At 41.7% G+C, this 21,375-nt stretch overlaps 1 protein-coding gene across 1 annotated transcript in view; it reads left to right on the top strand.

Moving 5' to 3' along the window:
- RPS6KA5 (ribosomal protein S6 kinase A5) overlaps positions 1-21,375 on the top strand; it is a 194,305-nt gene that overhangs the window by 167,732 nt on the left and 5,198 nt on the right. The window contains exons 13-16 of the mRNA XM_077819264.1: positions 1,183-1,353; positions 19,492-19,683; positions 20,415-20,574; positions 21,033-21,196. Coding sequence (XP_077675390.1) covers positions 1,183-1,353; positions 19,492-19,683; positions 20,415-20,574; positions 21,033-21,196 — 687 coding nt within the window. The remainder of the gene's footprint in view (positions 1-1,182; positions 1,354-19,491; positions 19,684-20,414; positions 20,575-21,032; positions 21,197-21,375) is intronic.

The following is a 21,375-nucleotide window of genomic DNA, read 5'->3' as shown; positions in this document are numbered from 1 at the left end:
AACATCCTTTAATGCCACCTCTTCTCCAGTACTCCACTAACCCCCTGCCAACAGTTAACAGGTTTTAAAGAAACAAGGAAATTCTCACAAAAAATACTATAATTTCTCCCAATCACAAGCAAACATATGACATTTACTCCAAATTCAGACTTTGTAAAGGTACAAAAAAAGACTTCTCAAAATTAGTTTTAAGGATTTAATCTTGTTGAAGTTGTAATTAAGTTTGTGTGATTGAGTGTAATTCCATGTATTACGGATGCTTGTATGTTGGAAGGAAAAAGGAGTTTGTTGTGAAGTCTTGGGTTGCATTGGTGATATGTTTGGGCATTGGTGACAAGGCATGTGAATTGTGATTGGTCTTTATGTTAATATTTGCCTTAAGTGGTGACTTCCTTGATTTAAAAAATTTTTGTCTTAAAGGAAATACACTCGCACAACCTTCCCTTTTAGTAACAAAGTTTACTGTTTGGGAATATTAAATATATGTTGTGGTTCTAGTAATGGTACAGCAGCAGCATGAATGCTTCTATGTGGGAGATGGGATCTGAAGCAGTTGTGGATAATTAAAGACTTGGAAGTAAACTTTCAGGAGGCTGTGAAAGGATTAGGAACTTTTTCTGCTATTAACTTTATGTCTGTGATTAATTCTTCATGCATAGTGATAAAAAATGTACCCTTATGTGGAAGCAGGCAGTGTTCACCACTCTTTCAGCTAGTTTCTACCCACTAATGTGTATAAGTGAATCCCATAGATGTCAGTGGTAGCTGTGAGCATCAGACACCTTTAAGAGTAGGATTTGGTTCTTAATATTTTTGGTCTCGTGAAACAGCATTATACACAGAAGCTTTACTCATCCTGACTTCTGGAAAGAGAGAACCTACTGCAGTATAATATGTAGCTGGTGGAAGACAAATGTGTTCTGATGCAGAACAAAGAACCAGACAAAAGAACTGATGAGAAAAAAGTGCTGTTATGCTTTGCAGTTTAAAAGGCTATATTTTCCCACCTCTTTCTGTCTTAAATGATACAGGTTTTGTTTTTCCTAAATACAGTTGTGTAGTATTTTTAATACGAAACAGTAAAAAGTTAGGACCTAATTATTAATAATTAAAATCCTCAAAGTGTTGGTATATAATCTGATTTTTCTAAGGTTTCACATTAAACTGTTTTTTGTTTTCTAGCTTCACACATTTCTAGTAATGGAACTGCTGAAGGGAGGAGAATTGCTTGAACGCATTCAGAAAAAGAAACACTTCAGTGAGACAGAAGCCAGTTATATCATGCGCAAACTTGTTTCAGCTGTGAGCCACATGCATGATGTAGGAGTAGTCCATAGAGATCTGAAACCTGAGGTATAGTGTGGTATGATTGTATATATTATTGTTCTAATACCTTAGTTACACATTCTATAACAAAGCAGTGTAACCCTTTATTAAAGGGCATGGTTAATTTAATGGAAGAAGTACTGTAATTAGTGTGTTTTTCTTGCCTTTTTTTGTTTTTTATTAGGAAATGAAAGCTTCATACTTATTTACTGTCTAATTTTATTTTATTCCATTATGCTATGCAATCAATAGTAAAAACAATAAAATACTCAACTCAGATAAATAACTGATCTATACATTTTGAATTTTTTATTTATAAACAATCTTAACTCCACCATGTAGCAACATGATGAGAAAAAAAAAATCTGTCTTCAAAATTCAATTTTGTCTCCTCAGGGACAAAAATTCTATTATGTTCTGATCATAAATGTATGGTTATTGCATAGCATAGCTACAAAGTGGCATTAAGGTTGTTTCAGTGCCTTTACTGTCCATTTCCAGGCCTCCTTGTACTTCACTGTGAATTCCTGGGTTTGAAGTGGTTGTTTTTGATGGAATTACAGTGTCCTTGTACTGTTTTTACCCTCAACCTTACTCTAGTTTAATACAGTTTTCACTTGAGAAATAATATAGGTGAGGAGGTAGTGGGTCTGGTAGTTAAAAAGAGGGTTGTGGGGATCAGCAGGAGTCTGAACTAAAATCGTTGCCTGAAGCCAGAACTCTGAGGGGATAAGAAAGTAATCTGCCTCCATCAACCCACTAAACCTACTAAACTCCACCAAAAAACAGAGCACTACGATGCAGAGGATGGATTCTCAACATAAAAATTAAAAATACCTCATTCAGAAGGGTGTTTCCAGCTCACAATGTGGAGAGGCCTCTCAGACTCCAAGTGAACACATAGATGTCAAAGCAGACAGAAATGTGAAGGCTGAAGAAAATGAGTCACCAAGGCAGACAATTTGGGAGTTGATCTTCAAGGCCTTGAGAAATGATCTGATGACTGATTCTAGCAGTAAAGAAGGAAGTAACTGATTTGAAAGGTTGAGTCATTGTCTGTGCCAGAGATTGGCCTAAGAAGCTAGTGAGAGACAGCCATTGCTGCAGAGCTGCATGACACTGTTGGAACACAGAGAGAAGCAGCTTAAATTGGATGATCTAGAAAACAGAGTGCGAGGAACAACGTCAGAATTAAGAGACTGCCTGAAAATGCTGAAGGAGGAAATACAATCCAGTATGTAAAAATTTTAATCGTAGATTTGTTAAATCTCAGTTCTCTAGAAGACATGAAAGTGGAGAGAATGCATATGGTTCTGTTCCCCCCACTTGGAGCTTATAATAGACCCAGTGATTTGATTGTGAAATTTCATCCATGTCAGCAGAAAGATTTAACTATGGAAAGAGCCAGAGAACATTCAGAGTTTATACCCAAAGATGACAAGTTGTAATTTTTGCATGACCACTGTCCCTAACTTTAAAAAAGAGAAGAGAGTTGGGGGAAGTTTTAGCAGCACTCAAGAGGGCAGATATATGCTACTGATGGGGATTCCCATTTAAATTCTCATTCAGCTTTCAAAATCCGTTTTACCCAGTAAGAGACGTTACACAAGGAAAAACTACAGTCCACTCACTTGGGATAGAAATCAAAATCTCAGAAAGGCAAGAGGATACTCTGGAGGTGGAAACTAAGTATAAAATGGTGAAAATATCTTGACAGATGGTGAAACCCTAGAAAAGGAGGATAGGAAAAGAAAGACTCGAGAGAATGTACTGTCATTGGCAAAAAATGAACTTGTACAAGAGGACTCAGATACATGAGTAGTTACCAAAAGATTACCCTGAAAGGACTTCTTGAGAGTCATCAGAAATGAGCAGTTTAACAGTAACTGTTAATGTTATAAAGAAAATAGTATGAAGTGTGTTTCAATTGGGATGATTATAACTGTATTTAGTGTAGAGCATATGTAGGACGATGGGGGGTGGGGTGGAGTGTCCCAGGGATGGGGAGATTGGAGAAAATAGAAAGGGGTTGTTGAGGAGCACTTAGGGGTTCTGTGTAAATCCTCCCCATGTGACTCAAATAATAGGATGGCAATCTATCCCTAAGGTCTCACAGCTGGGGAATGTAACTCCTTTGGATTGCAAGAGAAACAGTTCATGGGGAAAGTTAATGTGTTTAGGGTTCAAGAAAGCGCAGTCGTTTGGTGTTTTGCTATTTTGGTATTTTGTTTTTAAAATAAGGGGAATAATGCAGGAGAGGGGTGGGAGGGAGAATTAATACAAGACATAGCTATGGAAATTTACAAACAGAAATCACGCCATATTCAGGCACATCGTTCTGAATAGAACATAATTTGCAACAAGAGACATTGGCCACTCAAGGGTTCATGCTATCAAACAGCTAAATAATCACAGTTTCAAGTTTTTCAATAAGCTAAATAGTTAGTTATTCTCAGCGGTTGTTCCTTTTAAAATAACACCTTTGAATTTTAATGGGCTAAATAATGTCGTTAAGAGGAAAAAAGCCCTGGCTGAATTTTTAAAAATCCTCACTCTCAGATTATTTTACTTCAAGAAACTCATTTTTAGGAGTGGCATATTATGGGCATGAAAAGATGATTGGTTTCCAATCACAAGCAAAAAAAAAAAGACTTCTTTAAAATACTGCAACACTTTGGGGAAGGGAAATTATACTTGGAGGAGACTTCAGTTGCACACCGATTCCTTATTGGACAGATCAGATAAAGTAGATGAAGTGTATAGGGAAGCAAGTGCAACATTGATTTCTCTGTGCCAAAAATTCAATCTCTCAGTTTGCTGGAGACAAATGCAGTTAGGGGAATGAGATTACACATTTTATTCACATGCTCATCATTTACATGCTCGAATAGATTTCATGTTAATCTCTAAATCGTTAATGAAGTGAACAAGACCTTTTGTACAGAAGAAGAGGAACAATGGATTCTTCTTTGAGCTATTGGACATGTCCATTCCAATGTAGGTGTGTGTGTGTCTTGTGCACAGATGTCAGAGAGATTTTTTTTTCCCTCAGTGCTACCCATTAAGGTGGCTCGAGTGCCCCCTTTTGCTGTGCCACAGCATGCTCGTATAAGAGAGCGGAGCTGAGCACCTCCTGTTCCTTCTTGCCACCAGTGGTGGTTTTCAGAGTGATCTCAGACTTGTTTACTCAAGTGCATCCCTCTCATTTTAAATAGTTGCAGTTAATTATTGTTTCTTATTAGATAGATAGTTTCTCAAGTAAGTTAGTGTTGTGTTTCTGTTTTTGGTGTCCTTTGGTACTGTTTCTTTTCTTTTGGTACCAGGCTTGGTACCACAATGATGCCCTGCTCCTCAGGGTTTAAGTGCTGCTGGTCAGTGATCCTCATCCAACCTGCCTGAACTGCTTGGGTGAGGCCCACATTAGTGACAAGTATCACATTTGCAAGGGCTTCAGTCCTCACTTAAAACAGTGAGACTTATGTGCTAGATTATGGGAAGCAACATTTTGACCCCCCAGTCAAGTCATTGCATGGGGAGAGCACCCCAAGTACTTCACCATGGTATGGAGTGCTCCATTAGACGTATTTTTGGCTTCTCTATCCTGATCCCTGGTACCGAAGAAGAGACCCAGACCTTCCTCAGGCTCAGCATCTTGTTCATCAGCCTCAGTACCCAGGCAAGATAGAGGCAAGGACTCTACTAAACATGTGGCACAGAGAGCTACCTCAGAAGCCTCACCTCCTAAGAAGTGTTTGCTGCCTCCAAAGCTCATGCCAGGTTCAGTGAAGTTGTCCTGAGAGACATTTCAGGTGCCAACGGTTGATGGCACGCCCATCTACCCCAGAAGCATATGCAGCTGGAAGAGACTTTGTTAGTGCCTCATTACAGGTTTCACCAGCATTGGAAACTGTCCGACTGGTTCTTGCTCCCGCAACTCACCCCTCACCGCACCAAGAATCCTCAAGTACCACTATTTACACCTCCTCTCAAACCAGTCTTATCAAGAGGGAAACCTTTCATGATTTCTCTGGTACCACCCTCTCAGGGTTCAGCATAATTCTTTCTGGTACTATCTACACCAGCACCTCAATTCTTGGAAGCCTCTGACTCCTTATCCTCTGACTTGGAAGTGCGGTCCTTTGTATCCTGGACAGGACACAGCACTGTGGTAGGAATTTCGGACATTTATCATGGAGGGCTGCTTGGTTGCCTAGACGTTGCAGACACTTTGGCCACAGAAATGGCTTCGGAAGTGACCATGAGAAGGGCATCCTGGCTGCAGAATTTGAGCATTGCTCCCGATGTGCAGCAGACCATAGAGAACTCCAGGGGGAATTCTGTGCCTAAAAATTCTGTGTACAATATTTAAAAATTCTGTGAAAGTTTGCATATTTTATTTGTCAAAATAACAAAATATAATCAGGCCAGTTTCTTTTATTTTGGTAATTTATTTCAAAATCCCTGTCAGCAACAATGTCTGTAACAATACAGACAACAAAAAATATTCAGGAAATGTTTTTTTGACAAACAGATTCCTTACTAGACATATTAATACAGAACTTTGCGTAATAATTCATTTAAAATACAGAAACGTATTTCCCACACCTCTGAGAAAGAATGCAAAGGCTTGGGAAGTCAGAGTAATGGAGGAGCTGAGGGAAAGGGAAGTAGTTGCTGGGCAGGAGCCTAGGTGTGAACCTGGAGGATTGTTGGGTTTGGGTGGAAGAAGTAATATGGAACAGGTTTTCTCTTGGGCAGGAGGGATTATTAAGGGGCCTCCCACATGGGCGGCAGGTTTGTATAATTTTTGATGGTGCCCAAGTGGATCTGTCCCATCCATAGGATGGACTGGGACAACTTCCCCGGGCCTCGCGCTTCGGGGGGACACGGGGTCCAGGGTGGCCTGGGGGGTTAGTGGGGTGCCTGGTGCCGAGAGCAGCGAGCAACCCTGCTCTGCCCCACCTCTTCCCACCCCGCTCCCCACTCCACCTTTTCCCCGAAGCCCCTGCCCCTGAGCAATGCCAGGAGCCAGCGAGGTGGAGTGGAGTGGGCTGCTGCCAGCGCCAGGCCCCCCGCTAACTCCCCAGGCCGCTTTGGACCCCGTGACCCCCTGAAGCACAAGGCAGGGGTAGGCACCACCATGTTGTGCGATGAACACTTGACAAAATTACCAGACTTAGTGACGGACATTGGGGGCGGGGTGGTATTATGTCATTCAATCATTCAACCCATAAAATAGCACACATTTTGCCCCACTGAAAAAACCCCAGTAACCTAGCTAATAAATAATAATAAATAACAAATTCAACTCATATAATTAATGAAAAATGTGTGTGCTGTATATGAGATTATATGAGAAATGAAAATTGGCCAATGAGCTGGGAGCTGGGTCAGTGCTGGGGCCTCTCCGCAGCACGCAGCGACTCTGGGGATGGGGGGAGCTGCCCCCAAGGTGAGAGTGCCCCATGTTGCCGATCCATGGCGCAGGGCCCCCCAAAGCATGGGGCCCAAACATTGGTGGAGTTGGGCCCACCTTCATGAATATTGATGGATCATAGGCACCATGGGCCCATATAACTCGCCGCCTATGCCCCCATGCAGACACTAGTTGACCCCTAGCCTCTCCTATTCAGTCAGGCATATCTGCCCCTCTCCCCATGTGTCCCTGCACCCCCACTCCCATTCAGCCCCAGTCTGTCTCCACCCCACTAGCCCTTCTGAATCCCAGTCTGTGACCCAGCATCCCTGTGTGCCCTACTCTTTGTCCCCCACATCATGTGTCTTCTCACCTGGCTCTACAGGCAGGGTGCTGTAAGGCAGTGGTTCTCAAAGCCAGTCCGCCGCTTGTTCAGGGAAAGCCCCTGGCATGCCGGATCACTTTGTTTATCTGCCGCGTCTGCAGGTTTGGCCGATCGCGGCTCCCACTGGCCGCGGTTCGCTGCTCCAGGCCAATGGGAGCTGCGGGAAGGGCAGTCCCTTGGCCCGCGCCGCTTCCCGCAGCCCCCATTGGCCTGGAGCGCGGCCAGTGGGAGCCACGATCAGCCGAACCTGTGGACACGGGAAGTAAACAAACCTTTCCCTACACAAGCGGCGGACCGGCTTTGAGAACCACTGCTGTAAGGAACATAGCCTATTCGCATTCCTCTTTAGGGCTGGCTGAGCCGGCTGCCCTCTGTTCTGGTGCCACAGCAGCCCCTGGTGGGTGAAAGGCATAATTGCAGCACCTCTCCGGCAGAATGTATTTTCTGCAGAGAAAAAAAATTGCAGGGCACATTAATTATGTGCACAGACAGGGGCACAGAATTCTCCCAGAAGTAAGAGAAGACTTGGTGTTTGGTGGTCAGGTGCTTTTTTCTGACACAATAGATGAAACTTCACTACTTCAAGGATTCTAGGGCTACCCTGTGTTCCTTGGGGGTCTATACACTGGCAGTGCAGAGGCACCATTATGACAGACAACAGCAGCAGCAACAATACCGGCCACAACACCCCTTTGGGCTGTCTGTCCCTCCCCCGAGAGAGCAGGACTACCCTAGCAAGGGGCATAGGTCCCAAAGGTGGAGGCATTCTGGTCTTGGATTTGGCCAGTCCACTCTCCCTCCTTTGGTGCCCCCAAGTGCTCATTTTGACTCATTGGTCCAAAGCAGTGATCCGGTCATGACTTCTACTGGCCCTTCTACAGGACTTCGGGAACAGGATAGGCCATTTTCTCAGTGTTTGAAACTCAATTACTACAGATAGCTGAGTCCTAAGCCCTGTCAGTTTAGGTTATCCAGTTCCTCTCCACACCGTCTGTATCTGTCTCTCTTCAGGGCCCCCTCTCATGAGATACTGCTCCTCGAGCAGGTCTGTTTTTTTCTGGCTTTGGGAGCAATGAAAGAGATTAATCCGGAACACTAGGGTCAGGGTTTTATTCCTGATATTTTCTGGTTTCCAAATCCAAGGGAGGGGTCAGACCTATTCTAGACATCCACAACCTTAACAATATATCAGATACATAAGGTTCCTAATGATCATCCTATCAACTGTCCTCCCCGCATTGACTCAGAATGATTGGTTTGCTGCTCTAGACCTTAAGGATGCTTATTTCCACATAGCAATCCTCCCGAGCCACAGATTTCTCCAATTTGTTGTGGCGAACTGTCGTTTTCAGTAACTGGTCTTTCCTTTTGGTCTGCCTTCTACTTCCCGGGTTTTACCACTTGTATGGATGTGGTGGCATTGTACTGCAGGAAGAAGGAAATCCATGTCTTCCCATATCTGGATGACTGGCTACTAAGGGCAGGTTCACAGAAGAAGTCCTTTCTCACTTACATATTACACTGCACTTATACAACACTCTAAACACAAGAAAGTCAACGTTGGTTCCTACTTAGAAAATAGAGTTCATTGGGTCCCTAATAGACTCTGTGTGTTTGAGAGCATTTTTGTCCATCGACTGTTACCAGACTATTTGTTGCCTTTTTCTTGGTCTGCAGTCTCCACCTCCCACAACATTTCATGTGTGCATGAGGTTCTTAGGCCACATGTCTGCATGCACACAGATGATTCAGTTTGCAAGGTTGCGCCTTAGCCCTATTCAAATGTGGCTTATGACCGTTTACCATCTGACTTTTCACCCCGTGGAAGGTTAGTCTGCCTCCCTCTGTTAATTTTGGGCTTCTTTCACTGGTGGACAGTTCAGGGGAATGTGTGTCAAGGCATTCCCTTTGTCCAGCCTTTACCAACCAGGGCTATTGTCACCCACGGCTTCCTGTTAGGTTAGGGAGCACATCTGGGGTCGCTGAAAATTCAGAGTCTGTGGGCAGAGCAGGGAGCTTCACTGCATATCACAGTCCTGGAGTTTCAGGCCATCTGCAGTGCCTGACACACTTTCCTAGAATGCATCAAGTCTTCTGTGGTTCACATACTTACAGACAATACCACCATGACGTATAAGGCAACGATTATGTCATGTAGGTCACAGAAGTCACGGAATCCATGACTTCCAGAGACCTCCATGACATTTTCTGACATTTCCAGGACTGTGGGGCTGGAGGTGTCAGGCAATGGTGGCCCCACAGCTCTGAGTTGCCGCGGGCTGCAGGGCATCACTGCAGCTCCAAAGTGCCAGCCCCAGAGAGCCAAGTCACAGCAGGGGACCTCCACAGCTCCGAGCTGCAGCAGGTAGTGGGTGAACCCTGCAGCTCCAAGCCACCAACCCAGGAACTCCCAGCTACAGCTATTTTTTTTTTTTTTTTTTTTGGTAAAAGGTCACAGTCAGATCACAGGCTTCCGTGAATTTTTGTTTATTGCCCCTGAGCTGTCCATGACTTTTACTAAAAATAACCATGACAAACTCTTAGCCTTAGCGGTGTATTATGTGAACGGGCAAGGGGGAGCACACTCCAAAGTACTCTGCCAAGACACTATCAGGCTGTGGCAGTTCTGCATTGAGGAGGGTGTCACTCCAATAGCTGGACACTTGCCCAGAGTCCAGAATCATCTCACAGATCGTCACAGTGGGAATTTTAACCTGGATCAGAAGCGGTGCCTGGAGCCCAGTGTTCTGCAAGTCATCTTCGTGGCTTGGGGCATCCCGACGATCTTCCTGTTCACTATGAGGGACAATAGGAAACATGGACTTTTCTGCTCTCAGTCCAGTTTCCCTGACCAATGCCTTTCCACCTCAGTTGGCAGTCAGCTCCCCTGTATGCTTTCCCTCCGGTCTCAATCATTTCACTGGGCTGAGACAGTGTTGTTTTTCCAAGCTTGCACTGTCATTTCAGCCTCCCATAACCCTTCCTCTCCATCCCGACCTGGTTGCACTTTGAATCCTGGTCTCAGCTCCCTGCATCTTATGGTGTGGCTGTTCCATGGTTGAATGAGGAGGAAGAGCAATGTTTGGTGACTGTTCGACAGGTGCTGCTCAGTACTAGAAAACCCCCTCCACCAGGATGGCCTATTCAGCAAAGTCGAAGTGTTTTTCAATGTGGTTATTGGCCCACAGAGTTCAGCCAACACTGGGTAGTATCTAAGACATCTTGGAGTATTTTCTGCATCGTCAGTCGTTGGTGTTACACTTAGCTCATTGACGGTATATCTAGTGCCAATAGCCTTTCATCCACCCATTCATGGAAGATCAGTGTTTTTCAATGATGGTGAGATTTTTAAAAGAAATCCTTTGTCTCCATTCAATGGTCTGGGAACCGGTTCACTTGTTGGACCTTAACACAGTCTTAGCAACTCTGATGGGACCTATGTTCGAACATTTAGATTCCTGTCCTTTCCTCTCTTGTGTCAAAAAACTGTATTCCTTGAGGCAGTAACATCTGCAAGGAGAGCGTGAGAGCTGCAGGCTTTGATAACAGAGCCTCCTTACATGCAATTATCCCAAGACAAAGTGACATTGCGGCTGCACCTGAAATTTGTATCTAAAGTGGTCTCTGTTTCATTTAAACCTGGCGGTTTCATTTGCCTGTGTTTTTGTCCTAAGCTGCTTACCTCTGGAGGAGCAGCATCTTCACACATTAGACCTCAAACTGTGTCTGGCCTTCTACCTTGGCAGGATTAATTCTTTTGGGCTTGACCTTTTCTGTTAGTGTTGTATGCAGACTATATGAAGGGACAGGCAGTCTCCTCACTGACTATCCAGAAGTGGATAACTTCCTGCATCAAGGCTGCATACAAAACAGCTTTGGCTACGCCCCCTCTATCTTAGCAAGCTCATTCTATGAGAGCACAAACTATGCCGATAGTGTTCCTATATCTCAATATTGCATATTTGCAGGGCTGCCACGTGGTCATCAATATATGTTTTTATGAACCATTATGCCATTACTGCAGCATCCAGATCAGATGCAAACTTTGGGAAGGCAGTTTTGCAGTCCTTGTTTAAATAGAATCTGAGCCACACCCCCTGGGTATAGCTAGTGAGTCATCCAAGTGGAATTTACGGCTGCATCTACTTGAAGGAGAAGAAACAGTTACTTACTGTAACTGTGGTCCTTGGAGATGTGATGCAGACGTGTATTCCACGACCCACCCTCTGACCCATCTGCATCAGAATCTAGTCTCTGGGCATTCACTGCAAAGGAACTGAGCGGGGTGCGGGCAGCACTGCCTCATATAGACAGGGAAGGGGGAATAGCTACGAGGTGCGAGTGCTGCTCCTCTACAGATCCTTCTACATCACATTTTAAAGAACCACAGCTACAGTAAGTGACTGTTTCTTTACTACTAATAAAAGGTAATAGCAATGTGATGTGGATTAGTATCAAGTGCCTACTGGTTACTGTCACGTCTCCCTATTAACTGTATTTGATTTAAAAATGAAAAATAATGAATCAGCTGCAAACTAATACAATAACTACTCATTCTGAACCTTGATGCCTTTCTGACCACGCCTTCCTTTCAAATCAGTTCTTCTGCAGTGGTTAAACAAACAAACAAAAACCCAACCAACAACTCTACTTTGCAAAACAAGATACTCCACTGTATGGTCTTCTCCCTGTAGGTAGAGGATGAGAGGACAAACCAAACATGACAGAGGTATAGGCACATTGCTTAATGCACTGTTGGAAAGTGCTCAGCTATTGTAGTGATAATTATGGCATAAAGACCTGAATAGAATAGAATTTCTTCATTAGGACTGACCCTCAAGGGATGGTTATAATATATGACCTGAGTGTAGATGAGGTAGCTCAGGGGTCTCAAACTCAATTTGCCTTAGGGCCAGTGTCAGTCCTGAAATCCTCCCAGCGGACCAATAATGTCACTGAAGATGGTGTTCAGAAAAGAAAACGTTTATACTGTATTTTTTATTTTGAATTTCTTAGAAATAATAAAACTGTCCTACAACTTTATATAATTCTTTGCCTGCCAGAGAGTTTTTAGTGTTTGCCAGAGACCTGGCAATGCTTCAGTTCTGTCAGTTTGTTGATGTGTGGCCTCTGTGACTGAGCAGTTGAAACCTTCAAGATTGCAGCAAGGTGTGCATCAGATAGTTGTGTTTGGTATTTTGACTTGTTTATATTCATTGTGGAAAAAAGTGATGCTGCTTCCATGGCTGACTCTGCCCGGCAACTAATGATGATTTCTTTGTCCCTCTCCCCCAGCCAATGGGAGCTACGGGGGCAGCACCTACAGTGGACATTGAGGGCAGCGTGTCTGCACATTGAGGGCAGCGTGTCTGCCTGCTTCTCTCCTCCATGGGCCGCAGTTGTGGGGCCGCAGATGGCCTGCGGGCTGGGAGTTTGAGACCCCCTGAGATAGCTGTTATCTCAGAAGATTCCCAGCCACTTTCTGTCTGGAATTTAATATTCTGTCCCATTTACAACTGGGGCAACTGTTACTCTTTTTGCAGAATATTTTGTGTTATGGTTGCCTAGCATACAATTGTTTATAACTGTTTCAAAGTTAAAGGCTAAAGAAGTCTGTGCGGTAATGGTACTAAGGTCCTTTTGAAAATCTCACCCAAAAACCTAAGTGACTTCAAAGCAAAAGGATTTGAAAATGCTACCCTTTGCTCTTGTGTACTGTCTGAATTAGTGAACAAAATAAATCATTGGGGTGTGTCATGAAATTCTAACAAGATAAAAAATATATTGCCAAAATGCTTAATGTAGAAGATTGCTGTTTCTCTGTCCATCAGAGAAAAAGTAGCATTTGAGGCAGGTTGTTATAAATATGGCACCATGTGGAACAGAGTCCCCCCCATTTACTCTTGTTACCATCTTAATTTAAAGACTGGTTCAGATGTTAGGTTGTAAGGGAGTACTTCATTCTCTTAATAAACTGGGCACATTCTTCAACTTATCTGAATAGTGCTAATCTGTAAGAACGGAAATCTGAGAAGTTGAAGTAATGAAGGGTTACTTGTTAGCGAACGGTTCTCAGAATTTACTGCCTCCACACAGTCAGACTAGCCCTTCCTCTCTTTTTCCTGCTTGTTGTTTTTAAAGTTACTATTTTAAGGCAGTCAGGAACTGAGGGTGGGATGCAGTTTTCCCCATATATATGTGGTCAGTGCACCTTTCTGCAAAAACATGAAACCCCATTTAGGCTCTAACTACTCTTTTAACAGTACTGGTCAGGGTTGCTTGGTGTGACTATGTAGATTTGGTGAAATACCGATAAATAAACTAATTTATTTACATGGCAGTTACATAAGTCATTAAAGTAGAAGAGCGAGTTCTTAATTATGAGGCAGCCCTCCCTATCCATGCTACTATGTTATATAGGCTTGAGATGTTTCGTTCTGTAAGGGATTGGAACCCATTGGACAGTAGCAAAATTTTGGGAATTCACTGCAGTAATGGAATAAGAAGAGGATGTGCATAGCATGTAGGGCCATTTGAGTGGTTCTCGCCCCACAGCTCTGCCCTGTAATCCTGATGTGCAGCCCCTTGCCACGCTTGCCCTGTGCTCCTCCCCTCACAGCTGTGACAGTGCCCCTCAGTACTAACCTGCACCTCTGTCATCCTAGCCCTAGACTCCTTTCCACCCACAACTCTGTAAGACAAAGATGAAGGAAAGTGTACATCCATTCGTTCATGGAGAAGGGGAGAGTAAGTAACAGGTAATGCAGAGAAGGCTGAAATATTGAATGCCTTTTTTGCTTCAGTCTTCACTAAAAAGGCTAATTGTGATAAGATGCTTAACACAGTTAACATTAACAAGGGGGTAGGATCTCAGGCCAAAACAGGAAAGAACAGGTTATATAATATTTAGATAAGTTAAATGTATTTAATTCAGCCTATGAAAAGCTAGAGTACCTATCCCTTGCTACCCCTTGTCATTTCTTTTGTAAACTGAACAGTCCCAGTCCTTTTAATCTCTCCTCATATGGAAGTTGTTCAATATCCCTAATCTTCTCTGTTGCTCTTCTCTGTACTTTTTCCAATTCTAACATACTTTTTTTTTTTGAGAAGGGGCAACCAGAACTGCACACGGTATTCCAGGTGTGGGATTACTATGGATTTATATTGTGGCATGATGATATTGTCGGTCTTACAGGGAGTCCTCAGACTTATGACACAATTCGTTCCTCAGAATTGCGTTGTGAATCTAAATGTAAGTCGAAACCACTTTTCCCATAGGAATCAATGATATGAAGGGGGGATTGGTTCCTGAACCAAGGCTTGATACACTATTTTCACCACAATAACCCAGATTTTTGTACTAAATGAATTATAGATGATTAATGTTGCAACATCAATGTATTTACAGTACATTGTGTTTTGTAAACAGCATTCAAATAAACATATAAACTCACATATGTTGCTCAGAATTCTGGAAACACAGGCTCAGAAAGCCAGGGAGAATGGCGCACATGCTGAGCCTCAGCCAATCACTGTTCAAGCTTTCTGATTGGCTTCCGGCCCCAGGCTCAGCCAATCAAAAACAAGCGGCAACCCTACCTGGCAACAAGCTACCCTGCTGCCTTGAAGCCAATCTGAAGCGACCCCTTCCAGCTCCATACCAGTATAACACCACCAGGAAGTGATTTCAAGCGAACTTTATGCAAATCAAGCGTTATAAGGGCGAAACAAGCATCATAGAGGTAAAACGGGCAGTCAATTGAAAAGCGTCATAAGTGGCATCAGATGTAAGTCGGGCATCGTAAGTCCAAGGACTCCCTGTATTATCTGTGCCTTTCCTAATGGTTCTTAACATTCTGTTTGCTTTTTTGACTACCGCTGCAAATTGAGCAGATATTTTCAGGAACTAGCCACAATGACTCAAAATTCTCTTTCTTGTGTGTAACAGCTAATTAAGACCCTATCATTTTGTATGTATAGTTGGGATGATGTTTTCCAGTGTGCACTGCTTTGCATTTATGAACATTGAATTTAATCTGCCATTTTGTTGTACAGTCATCTAGTTTTATGAGATTTGTAACTCTTTGTAGTGTGCTTTGGACTTACCTATCCTTGAGTAATTTTGTACCATCTGAAATTTTTCCACCTGACTGTTTACCCCTTTTTCCAGATCACTTATGAATATGTTGAATAGCACCGGTCCCAGTACAGATCCTTGGGGACCTCTCTCCATTCTAAAAAACTGACCATTTCTTCCTACCCTTTGTTTCCTGTCTTTAACCAGTTACTGATCCATGAGAGGACCTTCCCTCTTATTCCCTGGCTTCTTACTTTGCTTAAGAGCCTTTGGTGAGGCACCTTGTCAAAGGCTTTTTGGAAGTCCAAGTTTACCATATCCACTGAATCACCCTTGTTCACATGCTTGTTGACCCCCCTCAAAGAATACTAATAGATTGGTGAGGCATGATTTCCCTTTACAAAACCCATGTTGACTCTACCCCAACATATTGTGTTCATCTGTTTGTCTGATAATTCTGTTCTTTACTATAGTTTCAACCAATTTGCCTGGTACTGAAGTTAGACTTACCGGCCTGTAATTGCCAGTATTGCTTCTGGAGCCTTTTTAAAAAATCAGCATTGCATTAGCTATCCTCCAGTCACCTGGTAGAGACTGATTTAAGCAATATGTTACATAACCTAAAAAGGATAGTGTGACAGGGCCTGGCGTGTCGAGTTGGGGTGCCCATGTTGACTCATTGCGGGGTTGGTACACCCCATCACACAGTCATCGGGATTCCTTGTTAAGCAGGTGATTCCAGTCAAGTGGGTCCTGGCCCCCTGACGGGGTCACTTAGACAAATAGTCTGTGGGTCCCTGGGCAGGCAAAACAAAGAAGCAGTCTGAAGCCCTGCAGCCTCCTGGCTGGGGCAGGCAATAGGACTTGGGGAATTAGCCCACTGGCCAGGGCAAAACATCAATCAGTCTATGGCTCCTGAGTTGGGAAAACAAACAGTCTATAGGTCTTACTTCCCTCTGGGCTGGGACATAGAGCAGGCAGCAGCCTCCTCAGCAGGCAGTGGCTTGGCTTCCCCGGCAGTCTCCATCGTCAGCGAGATGCCTGGAGCATAGTCCAGGTGTTTGGGCTCTGCCCCCAGCACTATCGCAGGAATTAGCAGTGTATGTCCTTTCCCCTCTGTCACCCACTCCGATTGAGCTGGGCTGCCTCCTTAATCTGGCTTCTGCACCTGGAGCATGCACAGCAGGGGGAAAGGGTGTGTGGTGGTTTGGGCCCACAATGATTGGTCCACCCCCAGCGGCCCACTGCGGGGTTGGTACACCCCATCATAGATGGCTCAGGTGTGGGAATCTTCCTCATATCCTCGTCAGTGATGAGCAATGCAAAGAATTCATTTAGCTTCTCTGCAACTGCCTTGTCTTTGAATACTCTTTTAGTACCTTGATCATCCAGAGGTCCTGCTGATTGTTTGGCAGGCTTCCTGCTTCTGATGTATTAAATTTTGTTTTGCTCTGAACCATTAGCTATCTTCAAGAACCCATAGAGGACAAGTGAGGTCCCATAGGAATGGAAAAGAACAAACATAGTATCCAGCTTTAAAAAAGGGAGAAAAGGAAGGACCTGGAGAATAATAGGCAAGCTAGCTTAATGTCAATACCTAGAAAAATAATGGAACAAATTATTAAACAATAAGTTAATAACAATAATAGAGGATAATAAGGTGATAAGCAGAAGCCGGTGTGGATTTGTCAAGAACAAACAATCCCAAACCAATCTTATCTCCTTCTTCAACAGGGTAACCAGCCTAATAAAGAGTGGGGAAACAGTAGACGTGATATAGCTTGACTTTAGTAAGGCTTTTGACACAATTCACTTGGCTTTGTCGTGAGCAAACTAGGGAAATATGGTCTACGTGCAGTTACTATAAGGTGCTTATATAACTGGTTGAAAGACTGTACTCAAAAAGTAGTTATCAGTGGTTCACTGTTAAACTGGGAGGCTGTACCAAGTAGTATCCTCCAAGGGTCTGTTGTGGGTCTGGTAGTATTCAATATTTTCATTAATGACTTGAATGATGGAATGGAAAGTGTGCTTATAAAATTTGCATACCAAGCTGGGGAGAGGCTGCAAGCACTATGGAAGATGGGACTGGAATTCAAACTGATCTTGATAATTTAGAGAATCGGTCTGAAATCAATAAGACAATATTCAGTAAAGACACGTGCAAGGTACTGCACTTAGGAAGGAAAAATCAAATGCACAGATACAAAATGGAGAATAATTGAATAGGCAGCATTACTGCAGAAGAGTCCTAGGGCTATAGTGCATCACAAATTTAATATCAGTCAACAGTATGATGGTGTTGTGAAAAAAGCAAATATTATTCTGAGCTGTATTAACAGGAGTGTCATATGTAAGACATGGGAGGTAATTGTTCTGCTATACCCAGCACTGGTGAGGCCTCATCTGGAGTACTGTGTCCAGTTTTTGGCATCATACTTTAAGAAAGATGTGGACGAATTGGAGGAAGTCCAGAGGAGAGCAGTAAAAATGGTAAAAGGTTTAGAAAACATGACCTATAAGGAAAGGTTGAAAGAACTATGCATGTTTAGTGTAGAGAAGAGAAGGCTGAAGGGGGACGTGGTAAGTCTTCAAATATATAAACAGTTATTATGAAGAGGACATTATTCAATTGTTTTTCATGTCCTCTGAGGATAGGACAAGAAGTAATTGGCTTAGTTTGCAGTAAGGGAGTTTTACGTTGGCTGTCTCTAACTATAAGAATAATTAAGCAGTGAAAAAGGGATTTTTCCCTGATGTCTTTAGCTTCCCTTATCAATTTTCTACACTTTGTCGTTGGTAACTTATAATGTTCACAATCTACATTGTTTTTTTCCATTTTTTATATAGTTGTGTTTGTTTCTAATTTCTGGTCTTCACTTCCCTCTTAACTAGGATGGGCTTTTAACCCAGTAGTCCTCTTCTGTGACTGAGGAATTGTGGCTTTTGGGCTGTCTTGTAAACTCTTCTTAAACAATTCCAATGTTCGTTCATGTTTTGCTCTCTAAATTCTTCCTTCCCATCAGTTTTACTCATAATTCTAATTTTCTTCATCTTTGGAAAATTAGGTTCCAAGTATACCTGTTACTTGGCTGGGATTATCCTAAAGAAATAGCTTTAAATCAGAGGGAACAAAGAAGTGTTTTAGAAAGATGAAGTAGCCAAATGGAAATCTGATTCTAGCCCTCATATATGGGGGGAAACTCAAAAAGAAGGCATTATTAGTAGAGTTTTGTGGGCAGATTAAGAAAGTAGATAAAACTGAGGTGTCAGAAACAGGTCATTTGAGCTCTGTCAGATTTTCTTATCAGCACACCGGCTTACTTTCACCCCAAATTCTCACCAGGAACTTTTCTAATAACTAAGTCAAATTATTTCTGCAGCCTGTCAGAACTGTATTACCCACGTTGGTTGAATCTTAATGGTTTATAATCCATCTTTAATGTTGGAATTCAGTGATGATATGAATATTCCTTAAATTAGGGAAACTGGCATAGGAAAATACACATTCTCTCTCTCTCTCTGAATTTTCTCAGGTTTGGTTTTCCAAATCTTTGTATTGGTAGCAAGAGACAACTTTAAAGCTCAATCCTGCAAAATGCAGAGCATATTCTGGGAGTGCTATTGCACACTTTTACTCACATGGCAGTCTAGATTACTTACCACATTACAGAATAGAGCTTTAAATGATTTAAAAGACTGATCCACATTTGGTTAGCTCAGTTAAATTGGAATATACCAATTTAATTCTTATCTTTTAAAGTAGATAGTCTTAAATAATATTCTTCAGTTTCAGTAAGTACTCTGTCCTTTAAAAATGAGGTTGCTAAGAAGTGTAATATTTTTACTACTTCAGTGTTTAAACATTTTCCATTTCCCTTTCTAAACATGCTAGTTTCTAAACACCTAATTTTCTGCTTGTTAGTGATATAATTGTGATATAGAATTTGATTTGATATACTTGGCACTGTATCTTGGAAAATGATCTCCTAAGCGTGCGCATACATAGCAGCTGATTTTATAAGTTGCATAGTGGTAAGCACATGCTTATCTCCAATCAGAGCTGATTTATAAATTAAACATTATTTAACTTCTCTTTCTAATCAAGCAGTATGAGGAAATAGAATATATTCACAAAGAGGAGAAAAGGATATTGGCTTGCATATTTGTTCTTAGAGACTAAATTCTTTTAAAAATTGTTGGTTCGAATCAATTTCATGTATGTTTTAAAACTGCATCTTTTAAAATGTTTATTTTAACTTAGTTATCTTTGCATTTGCTTTTCAGAATTTATTGTTCACAGATGAAAATGATAATTCAGAAATAAAAATAATTGATTTTGGCTTTGCTCGGTTAAAACCACCTGATAATCAGCCTCTTAAGACTCCATGTTTTACTCTTCATTATGCTGCTCCAGAGCTCTTGAATCACAATGGTTATGATGAATCCTGTGATCTCTGGAGTTTGGGGGTCATTTTGGTGAGTGGTTGGTTGTGTGGCTTATTTATTTTGATCATTCTATAACACAAGCAGAATTGATTCCTTGTTAAAACTAATGTCTGGGGAGGGCTTGACATTGTCCCAGATAAGCTAGTATTGGATAAACACTGCTTTGGAGTGGGGTGAGGATATCTTTTTCCTGCACATATAGTAACAAGCTGGGATGTGCACTGGAAGCATTTAAGAAGGTAGAGCTAGAGCCAGCTTTCAGTTTTTTTCTGATCAATTCGATTAAATTATTTTTTCTTGGAATGTTCACCTGTTAAAACAGCTTGTATGTGTGAAGGAAATAATAAATCGATTATGAGACCTCTATAAATTTATATTATGCTCTTAAAACTATTCCAGTTCAGATAAAGATCCAACCTGCATTCTGTTTTACAGAAAAATTTATTTTGAAACATAAGTAAATGGTATAGGCTTCCCACTGCATAAAATCTGTATGTTTTCAACATTCCTGAGACATGTAAGCCGATGTTGCTAACAAGGTCTCTAAATAAAGACCTGTTGTGCTTTAGGCCATGCACACCTTAAAGAGAAAATATAACTCTTATTAAAGTACTATTAGTTGGAATATATACACTGTTGCTACTCTATAAATAACAATATCTGAATATTGAGTGAGTTAGGTTAATGTAGTCAGTAATGTTGTAGTAAGGTTGGCAATAAATATATGGTACTAATTAGTACAACTTTTGTTCTCCTGGTAGTATACAATGCTGTCAGGACAGGTACCCTTCCAGTCTCAAGACAAAGGTTTAACATGCACCAGTGCATTGGAAATTATGAAGAAAATTAAAAAAGGAGAATTCTCCTTTGAAAGAGAAGCCTGGAAGAATGTATCTCAAGAAGCCAAAGATTTGATACAAGGTATGTATCCATGGATTTTTCATATTTTTCTTTTAGTTGCAGTGACCAGAGTAAAGTACCATACTGTATACTTTTGTGTTCTTCAGTTTTGGGTGCTTTATTAATTTAAGTTTATAAGGAAGCCAAAGTAATCTTTTTGTTGCAAGCGGTAATTATCAGCGCATCCAGAATCAAGGTCTATAATTTTTTAGGGATGTCAGTTATTGAACACTTGATGTATTATTGTTGATTTATGAATGTTTTATAACAAGCACGTAGTTCATTTCTTTGTTAAAAAGTGTTTTGTACAACCCTGTGTCAACATTATATGAGCTATATCTAAGTGATATATAAACATGACTCATCAAATGATTCAATTTTTATGTTTTCAAATGATTACTTTATCCATAGTATTAAAAAGATAAATAAGAGCTCCTGGATTAAGAATATATTTAATATATATAATATATTTCTGTTAGGACTTCTTACAGTGGATCCAAATAAAAGAATTAAAATGTCCAGCTTGAGATACAGTGAATGGCTTCAAGATGGGAGCCAGCTGTCATCCAATCCTCTAATGACTCCTGATAACTTAGGCTCTTCAGGAGCTGCTGTACATACATACGTCAAAGCAACCTTTCATGTAAGCTTAAAAACTCTTGTATTTTAATTATAAATATTAAACATTTGTTATATTATATCAGCCTAGAATTTGGATTTACATGAATTTGTTTCTTTAAAAAATGTATTCACATTTAGAGTTCTGTGATAGTTGTATAGGAAGTCACAGAAATATAAGGCCTATATAATATGTAGACTTGT

This window comes from Eretmochelys imbricata, chromosome 6, assembly GCF_965152235.1.
Source record: "Eretmochelys imbricata isolate rEreImb1 chromosome 6, rEreImb1.hap1, whole genome shotgun sequence".
Lineage (NCBI taxonomy): Eukaryota > Metazoa > Chordata > Testudines > Cheloniidae > Eretmochelys > Eretmochelys imbricata.
Note: the sequence above shows the minus strand (reverse complement) of the source record. Positions and strands in the feature narration are given on the sequence as shown.